This window comes from Myxine glutinosa, chromosome 4, assembly GCF_964187855.1.
Source record: "Myxine glutinosa chromosome 4, kmMyxGlut1.1, whole genome shotgun sequence".
In the NCBI taxonomy this organism is placed as follows: domain Eukaryota; kingdom Metazoa; phylum Chordata; class Myxini; order Myxiniformes; family Myxinidae; genus Myxine; species Myxine glutinosa.
In genome coordinates this window covers 77857879-77871083 of record NC_136264.1, presented here as the reverse complement: position 1 = coordinate 77871083, position 13205 = coordinate 77857879, and the positions used below count along the sequence as shown (strand labels likewise).

General features: G+C 45.8%; 3 protein-coding genes across 3 annotated transcripts; 1 reads left to right on the top strand and 2 right to left on the bottom strand.

Moving 5' to 3' along the window:
• Window positions 1–835: 835 nt before the first annotated feature.
• Window positions 836–1633, bottom strand: LOC137416041 (histone H4). The gene has a single exon (XM_068101568.2). It carries the CDS (start codon window positions 1543–1545, stop codon window positions 1234–1236), a length of 312 nt encoding a protein of 103 aa, XP_067957669.2. The 5' UTR covers window positions 1546–1633; the 3' UTR covers window positions 836–1233.
• Window positions 1634–3048: 1415 nt separating this feature from the next.
• On the top strand, window positions 3049–3423 carry LOC144891752 (histone H2A type 1-like). Its single transcript, XM_078776029.1, has one exon. It carries the CDS (start codon window positions 3049–3051, stop codon window positions 3421–3423), a length of 375 nt encoding a protein of 124 aa, XP_078632155.1.
• Window positions 3424–5038: 1615 nt separating this feature from the next.
• LOC137426193 (histone H3) lies at window positions 5039–5449 on the bottom strand. Its single transcript, XM_068114885.2, has one exon. The coding sequence runs from the start codon at window positions 5447–5449 to the stop codon at window positions 5039–5041; it is 411 nt and encodes a 136-aa protein (XP_067970986.1).
• Between the last annotated feature and the right edge of the window lie 7756 nt (window positions 5450–13205).

Here is a 13205-nt window from a genome sequence, read left to right as displayed (position 1 = left end):
TGACACAAGCTTCCCAAGAGAAACCAGCACCCAAAGCATTTTGAACAAAACCGCAATGCTGGTGTCCATGTTGCATTCAGTGCCGTAAGCTTGCTTTGATAGAGCTGATATTTTTGGTGATGCATTCTTGTGAGCTGACGGAACCAGGAGCCCTCTGCCCCCGTCTGTCTGGGCCCTTCGGGTTGAAGGCACGGCCGCATTTTCTTTTCCTTGGCACGTCGGCGTTGGTGAACGAGATCGTGAGGACGAGCACGGCCGGAGCGACTGAGCGGGTGCGGCGCGGGATGGATGGCAAGGATGGCAAGGCGGGATCCTTTGGCAAGGATGGATGGAAATACAAATTGTTTATATCGTGCAGGAATTACGTTCTTTGTAAATACAACCTTTTTATGATATTGCAATAACTTGTTCTTTGTAAATATAACCTTTTTATGATATTGCAATAACTTGTTCTTTGTAAATATAACCTTTTTATGATATTGCAATAACTTGTTCTTTGTAAATACAACCTTTTTATGATATTGCAATAACTTGTTCTTTGTAAATACAACCTTTTTATGATATTGCAATAACTTGTTCTTTGTAAATATAACCTTTTTATGATATTGCAATAACTTGTTCTTTGTAAATACAACCTTTTTATGATATTGCAAGAACTTGTTCTTTGTAAATATAACCTTTTTATGATATTGCAATAACTTGTTCTTTGTAAATACAACCTTTTTATGATATTGCAAGAACTTGTTCTTTGCAAATTATGCATTTTTGTGATATTGCTGGAACTGCACATTATTTGCAAATAATGCAAATTGATATTGTACAGTCGAGTGTTGGACATGAAGAGCACAAACACCCTTTTCACAGAGAAAACAATTCATGTATTCGTCAAAGTGGAAGAGTCAAAGAGCAAATGGTAAAACCGAGTTTCCCACCAAAAGATAACCTCTGTACCACCACCATATCGACACGAACGCTCGTAGTTTCGTTTATTTTGATTTGCGTTCAACCGCTTTTGTCATGTCTGGACGAGACTTCATGCCAAATTGATATTGTACACGGAACACTTGGGGTCTCAACTTATTGGATGAATAAAGCACAAGATCAACCATCCTCCATTAAAAAATACGTAAAGCAGAATTCAGGTCGCCTGAAGCTCCTTCATGAACGAGTTGGTGGCTCTGAAAAGAGCCGTTTTGTTGTTGCAGCTGTTGATGAACACCACCACCAAAATGTTTAACCACCGAAACCGTAGAGGGTGCGGCCCTGGCGCTTCAAAGCGTACACCACATCCATGGCAGTAACGGTCTTGCGCTTGGCGTGCTCCGTGTAGGTAACAGCATCGCGGATAACATTTTCCAGGAACACCTTGAGAACTCCACGGGTTTCCTCGTAGATGAGACCCGAGATGCGCTTTACCCCACCACGACGAGCAAGGCGACGAATAGCAGGCTTTGTGATTCCCTGGATGTTATCACGCAGGACCTTGCGATGACGTTTCGCACCTCCTTTACCGAGACCCTTTCCACCTTTACCACGTCCAGACATGACGCTCGCGGTTGAACTCAAATCACAATAAACGAAATGACGAGCGTTCGTCTCTACATGATGGTGGTACAGAGGTTTTTTATTGGTGGGGAACGCGATATTACCATTTGCTCTTTGACTCTTCCACTTTGACCACGACATGAATTATTTTTCTGGGTCTGTGCTCTTCGTGCCTTTTCCCCCTTCACCTCTCTTTCCGCGCATGCGCACGTCGTCCTTTCGCATTGACAATCTGCAACTGCACTCGCTTTTACTACCCCTTCCCTTTCACTGAAGTAAACACGGAATCCTGTCAAATGAGGTTTAAGTTTTGCAGTAATTGACGACGATTTAATTCTGAACGCAACTTGAACTGCAGAACTTTGGCACTCATCCATACTACTTCCAACTCATCCATACCTTATTCCACTCATCCCTCCTTCCGCTCATTCATCCCTCCTTCCACTCATCCATCCTTCCACTCATCTATCCTTCCGCTCATCCATCCCTCCTTCCACTCATCCATCCCTCCTTCCACTCATCATCCATCCTTCCTTCACTCCTCCATCCCTCGTTCCACTCATACATCCCTCCTTCTACTCATCCATCCCTCCTTCCACTCATCCATCCTTCCTTCCACTCATCCATCCCTCCTTCCACTCAACCATCCTTGCTTCCACTCATCCATCCCAAGTTCCACTCATTCGCAACTGACTAAACAATGTAAGAAACTCGGGAACATAAAAATACACTCGTCCCTTTTCGCAGTGAGTTGCATGCACGCTTGAACGCACGCGCACGTGCACTTGACCTTGGGTAACAACATGGCGCCTATTGTTTAGTTGGCCAAACTCTATCTTCAGCTCTGCTTCTCCCCCCCCTCCCCCACCCCCATTCCCACGCCTCCTCCCCCCAAGCCCTCTCCCTCCCACACATCTCCCTGCTCTCAAATGTTGTGTTTGTGTGCTTCCCCTTCTCTCCCCATCTTGTCTTCCGCTCCCTCTTTTTATATATTTTGTTTGTCTGTTTGATTTGTTTGTGAAATAAATGTTAGCTCTTTCACGAGCCTCGATTCTTTATACATACAAAACAAAAAACAAAAAAAAAAAACAGCAAATTTGCCTTCTGATTCAAATTCAAAAATGTAACATTCAATTTAAATAACTTGTTTGTCGATAATAAAGCAATTGCTCAACGTCACTGTTTAGCTCTGCGTGTGCAACTTAACTACTAAAGCCTGAAACTAAGGTACTTAAAAAGAAAACTGAGAAGCTTTTCTGTCTTTTAAAATGGATTCAAAGTTCAAAGTTCAAAAGATTCTGTCTTCTGAAGGGTATCACATGCAAATATATGGATCACACAGAGTTTGGAGGCGGAGTACACAACCTGATGTTCATCCATTGGATGGATAAAAGGTGGGCGTGTATGATTCCTGATCCGACTTCACCTTGAAAAGACCTCAATTCGCACCATGACATTCAGTCATAGGAAGATTACTTTGAAATCTGTTACTCTCCACAAATCATGTCGGGGCGTGGTAAAGGCGGTGGGAAGACTCGTGTTAAGGCTAAGACTCGTTCTTCCCGTGCTGGACTGCAGTTTCCCGTGGGCCGTGTCCACAGACATCTTCGCAAAGGCAACTACGCCAAGCGCGTCGGTGCCGGCGCTCCCGTCTATCTGGCGGCTGTGCTCGAGTACTTGTCTGCAGAGATCCTGGAGCTCGCCGGTAACGCTGCACGAGATAACAAGAAATCGCGCATCATCCCGCGTCATTTGCAGCTCGCCATCCGCAACGATGAGGAGCTGAACAAACTGCTGGGCGGGGTGACGATCGCGCAAGGTGGTGTACTGCCGAACATCCAGGGCGTGCTGCTCCCCAAGAAAAGCCAGGGCAAGTAAACGGCTCCGCTTCACACGAGTTCACAGCTCTCCCACAACGGCTCTTTTCAGAGCCACTCAAACCTTTCCGAAAGCTGCATCAGCGATACATGATCCGTGTTTTACACAAAACTCTGCTGTGTGTTTAAAGACTTTAAACGGTACTTTCTTGTTTCCTTCATACCAATTTTCTACAATGCGACAATCGAGGGTTCAACGAGGTTAAACTTGGTTCGAGGACAAAAGAGGTATTTTTACTTTTAATCAAATCCAAACTGGCATCAAAATATCGTACGATGACTTGATGCTTTTGAAGCTTATTTCTAACTTCGGTGATGTGAGCGCGCGTTGTTATTTGCCAAAGTTCTGCAGTTCAAGTTGTGTTCAGAATTAAATCGTCAATTACTGCAAAACTTCAACCTCATTTCACAGGATTCCGTGTTTACTTGAGTGAAAGCGAAGGGACAGTGAAAGCCAGTGCAGTTGCAGCTTGTGAAAACGAAAGAACGACGTGCGCATGCGCGGAAAGAGGTGAAAGGGGGAAAGGCACGAAGAGCTTGGGCGGACGTGGTATAAATCACCAAGGAAACCGCAGAGAAAATAATGAAATGTTGGAGGAATCGTTGAAGGGTCAAAGAGCAAATGGTAATATCGAGTTCCTACTAACAGAAAACCTCTATCATCACCACATAAACACAAGAATGCTCGTCGTTTCGTTTATTCAGGTTTCGATTCAACTGCTATCGTCATGTCTGGACGTGATAAAGGTGGAAAGGGTCTCGGTAAAGGAGGTGCTAAACGTCATCGCAAGGTCGGCGACTGCGTGATAACATCCAGGGAAGCACAAAACCTGCTATTCGTCGCCTTGCTCGTCGTGGTGGGGTAAAGCGCATCTCGGGTCTCATCTACGAGGAAACCCGTGGAGTTCTCAAGGTGTTCCTGGAAAATGTGATCCGCGATGCTGTTAGAGTGTTACCTACACGGAGCACGCCAAGTGAAAGACCGTTACTGCCATGGATGTGGTGTACGCTTTGAAGCGCCAGGGCCGTACCCTCTACGGTTTCGGTGGTTAAACATTTTGGGGGTGGTGTTCATCAACAACTACAACAACAAAACGGCTCTTTTCAGAGGCACCAACTCGTTCATGAAAGAGCTTCACGGGACTTGAACTTTGTATCATGTATTATTTGGCATCAGAAATGCAATGTTTATGGCAGAGTTTATATTATTATCTAGGGATTCAGATGAACGGGTCAAATAATATATGTTCCGATTAAAATAAAAAATGTGTATTTTAACATGAACCACCTTGCAAGTGACATCGCACATGATCCCCAACAATCGTCACTTGACAATTCTGTGGGGGTTCATTGAAACATTGTGAAACCCCATTCCCTGAAGACAGCCAACCTCCGCCGTCTTGTTTCACGTTTCCGTCAACGTCTTTAAAAAAAGGTAATCACAAAACGTATTTCCTTCTGACCCATGTACACATTATATACACACACAAAATGCAGTGAGAGGTGGCGACTTCGGTGAAAGGTCGATTAAACTTTCAAGAAAGGTGTTGTGGCTCTGAAAAGAGCCGTTGGGTGGTGTGGTGCGGAAGCTGTGCACAAGACCTTGGACGAGCGGGTTAAGCTCGCTCCCCGCGGATACGTCGTGCCAGCTGGATGTCCTTGGGCATGATGGTGACACGTTTGGCGTGAATCGCGCACAAATTAGTGTCCTCAAACAGCCCAACGAGGTAGGCCTCGCTCGCCTCCTGCAGCGCCATCACTGCGGAGCTCTGGAATCGCAAATCGGTCTTGAAATCCTGTGCGATTTCACGGACGAGGCGCTGAAACGGCAGCTTGCGAATGAGCAGCTCCGTGGACTTTTGGTAGCGCCGGATCTCGCGCAGCGCCACAGTTCCTGGACGGTAACGATGCGGCTTTTTCACGCCACCGGTGGCTGGAGCACTTTTCCGTGCCGCCTTTGTCGCCAACTGCTTTCGGGGAGCTTTTCCACCAGTCGATTTCCGGGCGGTTTGCTTCGTTCGAGCCATCGTCACCGACAAAGATCAATACAAAACAAAACACCAGCAAATGAAATTATATGAGAAACGCGCGCCCCGATTTTGTTTGCGTCGCGAGACAGTTCAGCCGTTTGCCATTGGCTGCCACTCTTTTCACGTTTTCTATTGGCTGCTCCAAAGCCTTTTCCATTCGCTGAAGAATTAAGCCCCGCCTCACTCTCTGTCCGAGAGTGGAAACTTCACTCTCCCCTCTCCATTGGCTGAAATCCGAGCCCGATGTGATCTGCTCGGCGAAAGAAAGCTCCGTCCGCCCTCCTTTGCTCTTTTTTCCCACCAATATCTATCCTGAGCTCCTTTGGGCCTGTTCTGCATCTTTGAACGTGAAGAAGCAAAAAGCATATCCTTGCCGAACAATTGCGAGTGTTTGTGTCGTAATACTAAAAAGTTCACAATCTACTCACTATTCGATTTCAAAATTTGGGAATTTGTCGAGGTGGTGTCGCCGGAAATAAAGTTTTAAATTCAGGAACTACAGTCTTTGTAAATAATTTGTTTTTGTGATATTACACGGTCTGCACGTTGTTTGTAAAAATGAGTTTTGATTTTGATAAAAATGAATTTAAAAAAAATACACAGCAAAGGGTTTTCTGTAAAACAAAGATCACGTATCGCTGATGCTGCTTTCGGAAAGGTTTGAGTGGCTCTGAAAAGAGCCGTTGTGGGAGAGCTGAAGAACTCTTGTGTGGTGGAGCCGTTTACTTTCCCTTGATTTTATTTGGCAGCAGGACGGCTTGGATGTTCGGCAGTACACCACCTTGTGCGATCGCCCCCCCCCCCCCCTCGTCACCCCGCCCAGCAGTTTGTTCAACTCCTCATCGTTGCGGATGGCGAGCTGTAAATGACGCGGTATGATGCGCGTTTTCTTATTATCTCGTGCAGCGTTACCGGCGAGCTCCAGGATCTCTGCAGACAAGTACTCGTGCACAGCCGTCAGATAGACGGGAGCGCCGGCACCGATGCGCTTGGCATAGTTGCCTTTGCGAAGATGTCTGTGGACACGACCCAAGGGAAACTGCAGCCCAGCACGGGAAGAACGAGACTTGGCCTTTGCTCGAGTCTTGGCCACCGCCCTTACCACGTCCCGCCATGATGTTTGGACACTGGAGTAAATATTGTTATGAATTTTGGGGTAGTATATATAGATTCAGGTAGATCTGCATAGGTGGGTGTTCCGACTGTCGTGATGGGGAACCCCACATGTAATAAGTTTGTTTCGGTGGTTTGTTTGCGTAAGTGTATCTTTGTGGTCATACGAGGATGGCTTTGTGATAAATAGAGTAGGGATTATGTTAATTCTCCTCTGCATGAGACCTGTGATCTATCCATTGTCGCATATGGCACTACACCATGGACATGAGTTAGGCCCATTAGCACGCACACTACTTAAATCTACCCCCAGACATAACAATATGTCCAATCTTCATAAATATTGGGGTTTGTTTCTTTCCAAGAAAGTTTGCGAATGCAGTTCTTGGGTGAGAAACATAAGCAACCACACACCACTCCTTGCCGAGACTCACATACACAACACTCCGCACAGATGCACACAATCACCCATTCATGCTCAAGGTAACAAAGTCCTGCCCTCCACCCCACTATCTCCAATACTTCCAGGTGCAATTTAAACTTATCTACTCTTTCTGCTGCCACTTCCTTTCCAAGGGAGGCCATGATGAATACAGTCTTTAAAAACGCAGAGTTTAATGGTGAGGGGGAGAAACAGAGAGACAGAGAGAGAGACAGAGAGAGAGACAGAGAGAGAGACAGAGAGAGACAGAGAGAGACAGAGACCGACTTTGACTTTGACTTTTAAGTCCTTTTATTATAAAACTACAAAAACTAGAGCTTCCAGGGAAGCAGAACTCAACTGAACTGACTGGACAACTTTAAAGTAGGTCAGTTGTCTGTACTAAATTTGACTTAAATGAAAAGCCAACAACCTTGTGTAATAATTTTCAGGTCCTTGTATCCTTATACTCTTGACGTCGTTTCGGAGCTGAAAACAATATGGCGGCCTATGGCGGCCAATTTGCGACGGATCGGGTTGGAATGCAATAGCAACCTACCTCATGTGGTAAGGGTCAAACATTCTAAGTTTGACCAAAATCTGTTAATATTTGTGGACGCTAGAGTGTTAACGTCGTTTTCATGACCAAAAACAAAATGGTCGCCTAAGTCCGCCATTTTTCAAGGGGTCGGGCTGAATTGTAATACCAACCTGGTCCTTGCGGTAAGGATGCTGCATGTCAAGTTTGATCAGAATCGGTTGATATTTGTGGACGCTGGAGTGTTAACGTCGAAAAGTTGACAGACGACAGACGCCGGCCGCCGGAGGGTTCAGTATGTGATGAACTCAACTGGACGGTAGTTCCACAAACTCAACTGGATGGTATGTGATGAACTCAACTGGAAGCGTCAACAAGAATAAACCAAAAAACAGTTTTCAAGGGAATACAACCAAAGTCATAGAAAATCAAATAAAAGGAGAAACAATCAATGTAATGTACTGCATTCCAAAACAAGAGATTGCAAGGACAAGGAAACATCTACATGTAAATCTCTAATACATTTTCATTTACCCCGCATATTTTTCCCACACACCATGTCTCAACAAAATCCTTAATGTTTGCATTTCTACTATAATACTTAAATTTCAGTTTTAACCGAGTTGTGACCAGGGATTGGAAGTGCAGGATCACATTACATTGCTCGGGTGGCTTGCCCTTAATTTTCGCTTTACGCGACAAATAGATGGCCAGTTTAGCCTCTGACAATAAATAATTTAGAAACATTAACAATTTTTCCTTTGCTGAAGTGACCCCAAGGCCAAAAATAAGCAACCGGAGAGAAAAAGGAACATTAACTTGACCAAACACATTTTTCAGTGAAAGAAAAAGAGGACACAATCGTATGCAATCAACATACCCATGAAACAAATTTTCAATGTTATTACAAAAGCGTCAGATCACCGATACCATGGCATCCAAACGGTTTACAAAAGTGTTTGTTGGCAATACCCCGTGAGCCAGTCTACATTGTAAATCACCCGACCTTTTTGATATGGGTGCACCATACATTGATTTCCATTCAGGTTCAAAGGGGGGCCATTAGGTAAAAGAGCTTTCCATCGCATAACTCCTGCTGCAGAGGTGTTTACATTAATCAAAGAAAGACAGAACTGGTAAATAGACTTACTCTCAAGACTACTAAATAAACTAGAGCTTCCAGGGAAGCAGAACTCAACTGAACTGACTGGACAACTTTAAAGTAGGTCAGTGGTCTGTACTAGATTTGACTTAAGATAGCAACCTACCTTGTGTGGTAAGAGTCTCACACACCAAGTTTGATCAAAATCCATAAATATTTGTGGACGTTAAAGTCTTAACGTCATTTCGGAGCTGAAAACAATATGGCGGCCTATGGCAGCCATTTTGTGACGGATCGGGTTGGAATGCCATAGCAACCTACTTTGTGTGGTAAGGGTTAAACATTCTAAGTTTGATCAAAATCTGTTAATAGTTGTGGACGCTAGAGTGTTAACGTCGTTTCCATGACCAAAAACAAAATGGTCGCCTAAGTCCGCCATTTTTCAATGGATCGGGCTGAAATGTAATACCAACCTGGTCCTTGGGGTAAGGATGTTGCATGTCAAGTTTGATCAGAATCGGTTGATATTTGTGGACGCAGGAGTGTTAACGTCGAAAAGTTAACGGACGACAGACGACAGACGACGACGACGAGGACAGACGACGGACGCCGGAGGGTTCAGTATGTGATGAACTCAACTGGACGGTAGTCCAATTGAGTTAACAAGAGCCAGTACTGACTGGGGACAAAGTAGAACCGGTGAAAGCAACAAGTAAGTTGCTTATTTAAGTACTGCCGAACAGGAAGCGAAGGATTATGGGATGCCCATTTAACCCCAGTACTCCACTGCAACCCAAGTCTAAAGGATGTACGAATGACTTCGACAAGTACCTGACCTGCAGCTCTCATTGATCTGGTACCAGAAATCTCAGCAACTTCCTTGGCAGATCTCCAACCACAATTTGCTGAGTCACGAAGATGCCAGACATTTCTGATGCCACCTGAAATGAAGTTTTGGGCAAAACAACGGCTCTTGGGAAACTGGGGAAAGAGTGGTTTGAGGAATAGAGGTTATCCCGCAAACATTTTAACCTCATTGGACTCCTTTTGGTGGCTTACCACTACGGCTTGCCAAGCATTCAACAAGCTCTGGTAGAACAGAGGAAGGTGGGACACATCAACTTTTTGGGATTCGATCAAAAAAGTCTCAAGGCCATAGCCGAGCATTCCAGCTAGCCTCAATATTCGTTGTGCCACAGGGGGCCAGGGCAGTTTTTCAACATTGAGCAGACGTTGTATTGACTTCAGCCGAAATGCCCTCAGCTGACACTTTAGGTCAATGAGCCCTTGGCCACCAAGAGACGAGGGGCGGCAAAGTACGTCCATCCGCAACCAGTGGTAACCTCCCCAAAATAAATTTGCCAGTGTCTGTTGAATAGCCTTAATCAAGCCTTCTGGTGGCTGCAAACAAATAATTTATGCCACAGGACAGAGGCGACCAAGGTGTTAATAATCAGTATTCGGCCTCTAAAGGACATTTGTGGAAGGAACCTTTTCCATTTGTTGAGCCGCTTGGTTGCCTGTTCTACCACTCCTTCTCAGTTAATATGGGAGTACTGATTGGGTCCAAGATAAACACCTAGGTATTTAACCCCTTCTCTTGTCCAACTTATGTCTTTTGGAAGAGACTGGGGGGGAGTGACAGGAAGCCTACCGGATGTACCGTGAGCTGAGGACACCCACAGAACTTTGCTCTTTTGCCAATTGCACCGCAAACGTGAAGCAAGGTAAAACCTGTGTAAGGACTCAACAAGAATGGTTAGGTCCTTATCATTCTTAATGGTTACACAGACATCATCAGCATATGCTGATACCATGATGTGGTTCTCTTCTGCAGAAGGCACAAAGTCGGAAAGAGAGGCTCTAAGACTTACGAGTAGTGGCTCAAGAGAAAGGCTAAACAGCAACCCTGACAAAGGACAGCCTTGTCGAACACCCCTCTGAACCTGAATGGGTGAACAAAGATGATTATTTACTTTGCACAAACTAAATATATTGTGGTATTGTAGCGGTTACCGGAAGCATGACACAATCACCTTGCACCGGCCGATGACGTAACCGGCGGGCGGTTATTTGCCCCGACTCGCCCGGACGTGTCCGGACTTGCCTTGCCCGGGCGGACTCGATTTGCATACCACGCCCCGTTGAGAGGCGTAGCTGACGTATTTGCATACCACACCCCGCCTGAGAGGCGTGGCTTTTGTGTGGTGAACTTTTGATATAAATTGCCGCCCGTGTTAACGGGCTATTCAGTGCTTTTGAGTTCTTTCCAGTTGAGCTCGAATAAATAGCTCAGTGAAACTTCGTTCCTGGTGTCGTCCATTTTGTCCGGCTTTATCGTGCGAGCATAGCTCCACAGTATAACAATTTTACAAAGCCTATAAACTTTTCACCAAAACCAAACTTTTGCAGAACATGGAACATGTAAGTGTGATCAATGCTATCAAAAGCCTTTTCAATGTATAGGAAAATCAACCCAAGGCCCTCTTCCTCCTTCAGGCCACAGTCAATCAAGTCTCTAATTAAAAAGACATTATCAGAGATTGATCTTCCCAGAATGCTGTAACTCTGATCAGGATGGACAACAGTGCCAATGACAACCTTTAGCCGATTGGCCAACAATTTGGAAAAAAGTTTGCAGTCAGAACACAGTAATGAGATGGGGCGCCAGTTCTCTATCCGACGGAGATCACCACCTTTTGGGAGAAGGCATACCACTGCTCTTCTACAGCATGAGGGGTAGTATGCCAGTGCGTAAGCTTTCTTGTAGCACCAGCAGTACTTCAGGACCTAAAATGTCCCAAAACGCTGCAAAAAATTCCACTGGAAGGCCGTTGATTCCAGGGGCTTTTCCGTGTTCAAAGCTACGCAGAGCTGTGCTTAGCTCCTCCAAAGTAAACGGCTCTTCAAGACCTTGACACTGGTCACAACTCAATGAAGGCAGGTAATTCGTCATATCATCAACCATATCTTTACACACAGCTTTCTCCGCAAATAAACCAGAGAAAAACCTTTTCACAAGCATCTTAGCATCACTTTAATTTTGTGTAATATTCCCCTTAGCATCTAACAAGGAAAACATTTGCCTTTGGGACTTCTTAACCCCTTCTAACTGGAAAAAAACTTTTGTTTGGGGTGTCAGAGAACTTCACATTTTGGATTCCGAGTCTAACTGACATCCCCATTACTTTTTCAGGAATCAGTTCTCTTAAATAAGCTTTTTTCTCCAATAATAACTGAAGTTTCCTGCCATTTTGAGACTTAGCCAAGTCTTCCTCTAAGTGTAAAATTTCAGTTTCTAAGAGAGAAACAGCAATCTTACTCTTGCTTGTGGAAAAGGCCTTAAAATATTGTTGCGGATCTCAGCGCCGGCCTTCTCCCCTTACCAAGGGGGGATTAGTCCCCTTGTCTTTGACTGGCCGACGTGCCCTGGGACCTATGACGTCCTTCCCGGACAGTGCGAAATAGGGTTGTAGGACTAGAATCACTATTACCTAATTACTCGTGCTGCCCAGAAACGAGGAAATAAGCCCTGCACGAATCACGCGTGCTGAGACGCCGAGCGGTGCATACACCCGATCCGTGCCGTTTAGTTGGTGAACCCGGTTCTAGCGATCTTACTCGTACCATGCTTAGCCAATGGAGAAATCACACAGGCGATCGAATTGGGAGGAAAGGAATAACAGGATTTATTTACACTATTTACAATGATTCCAGAAAATAGGACACAGTTCAGCCTTAAAAACAGTCTTAACTTAATCCCCAGGACAAACGGGCCCATCTCACACACAGACACACTCACACGGGGCTTGCAGCTGTGAGATGATGGTCCGCATCCAAGGATGGCTCCCGTGCAGCTCCCTCCAGCCTCCGGTTCGTCCCGGGCAGATGGTAAGTAGAGGGGCAGGAGCTATCCGCGTGTCGTTTGGCGCACACGGAATAATACGGGGCGAACGGTAGGGTCTGGGCTCTGGCGGTTGGCGATTAATCACTCGCGTTATTACCGCGTTCACTCGCATGGCTGAATAGGCGATATTCGCCACTGGCGCGTCTGGCTGCCTTTCCTCCGGCGCATACGTTATCACGAGATATAGTGCAATGCCTCCAAAGCGAGCGCTGCCAATCAAGCTCTTCCAAGTCCTCTCCCCTTGCGAGTTCTCTCGTGCAAATCAGTCCTCCTCGTTCTCTCTCATGCTCTCTGTTTGGTCTCTCACGCCCTGGCAAGTCCTCCTGGTAAGTCCTGTTCAAAGGCTTTGTGCAAAGACTTTTATAGGCACGCCCCGCGAACCTTATAGCACTTACCAGACGCGCCTTACCACGCCCTATCATGCCATGGCCTTAGAGCCCTGGTTGGTTAGTGGCCCTTACCGTCATCGCCTCTGATGCGCTGCCTTGACGCCGGCCCACCCCGACCCCGCGCTCCTCCCTCTTAGGCCTACCTCGTGTTACTCGACTAGTGAGCGAGCAAAGGGCAGCAAACGCTGCTGGCAGCCAAAGCGTAATAAATGCTGCGGGTAGCCAAAGTGTAACAAACTGAGGGATCATCCAAATGGGGCGCGGGATCAATTATGCCCATAGA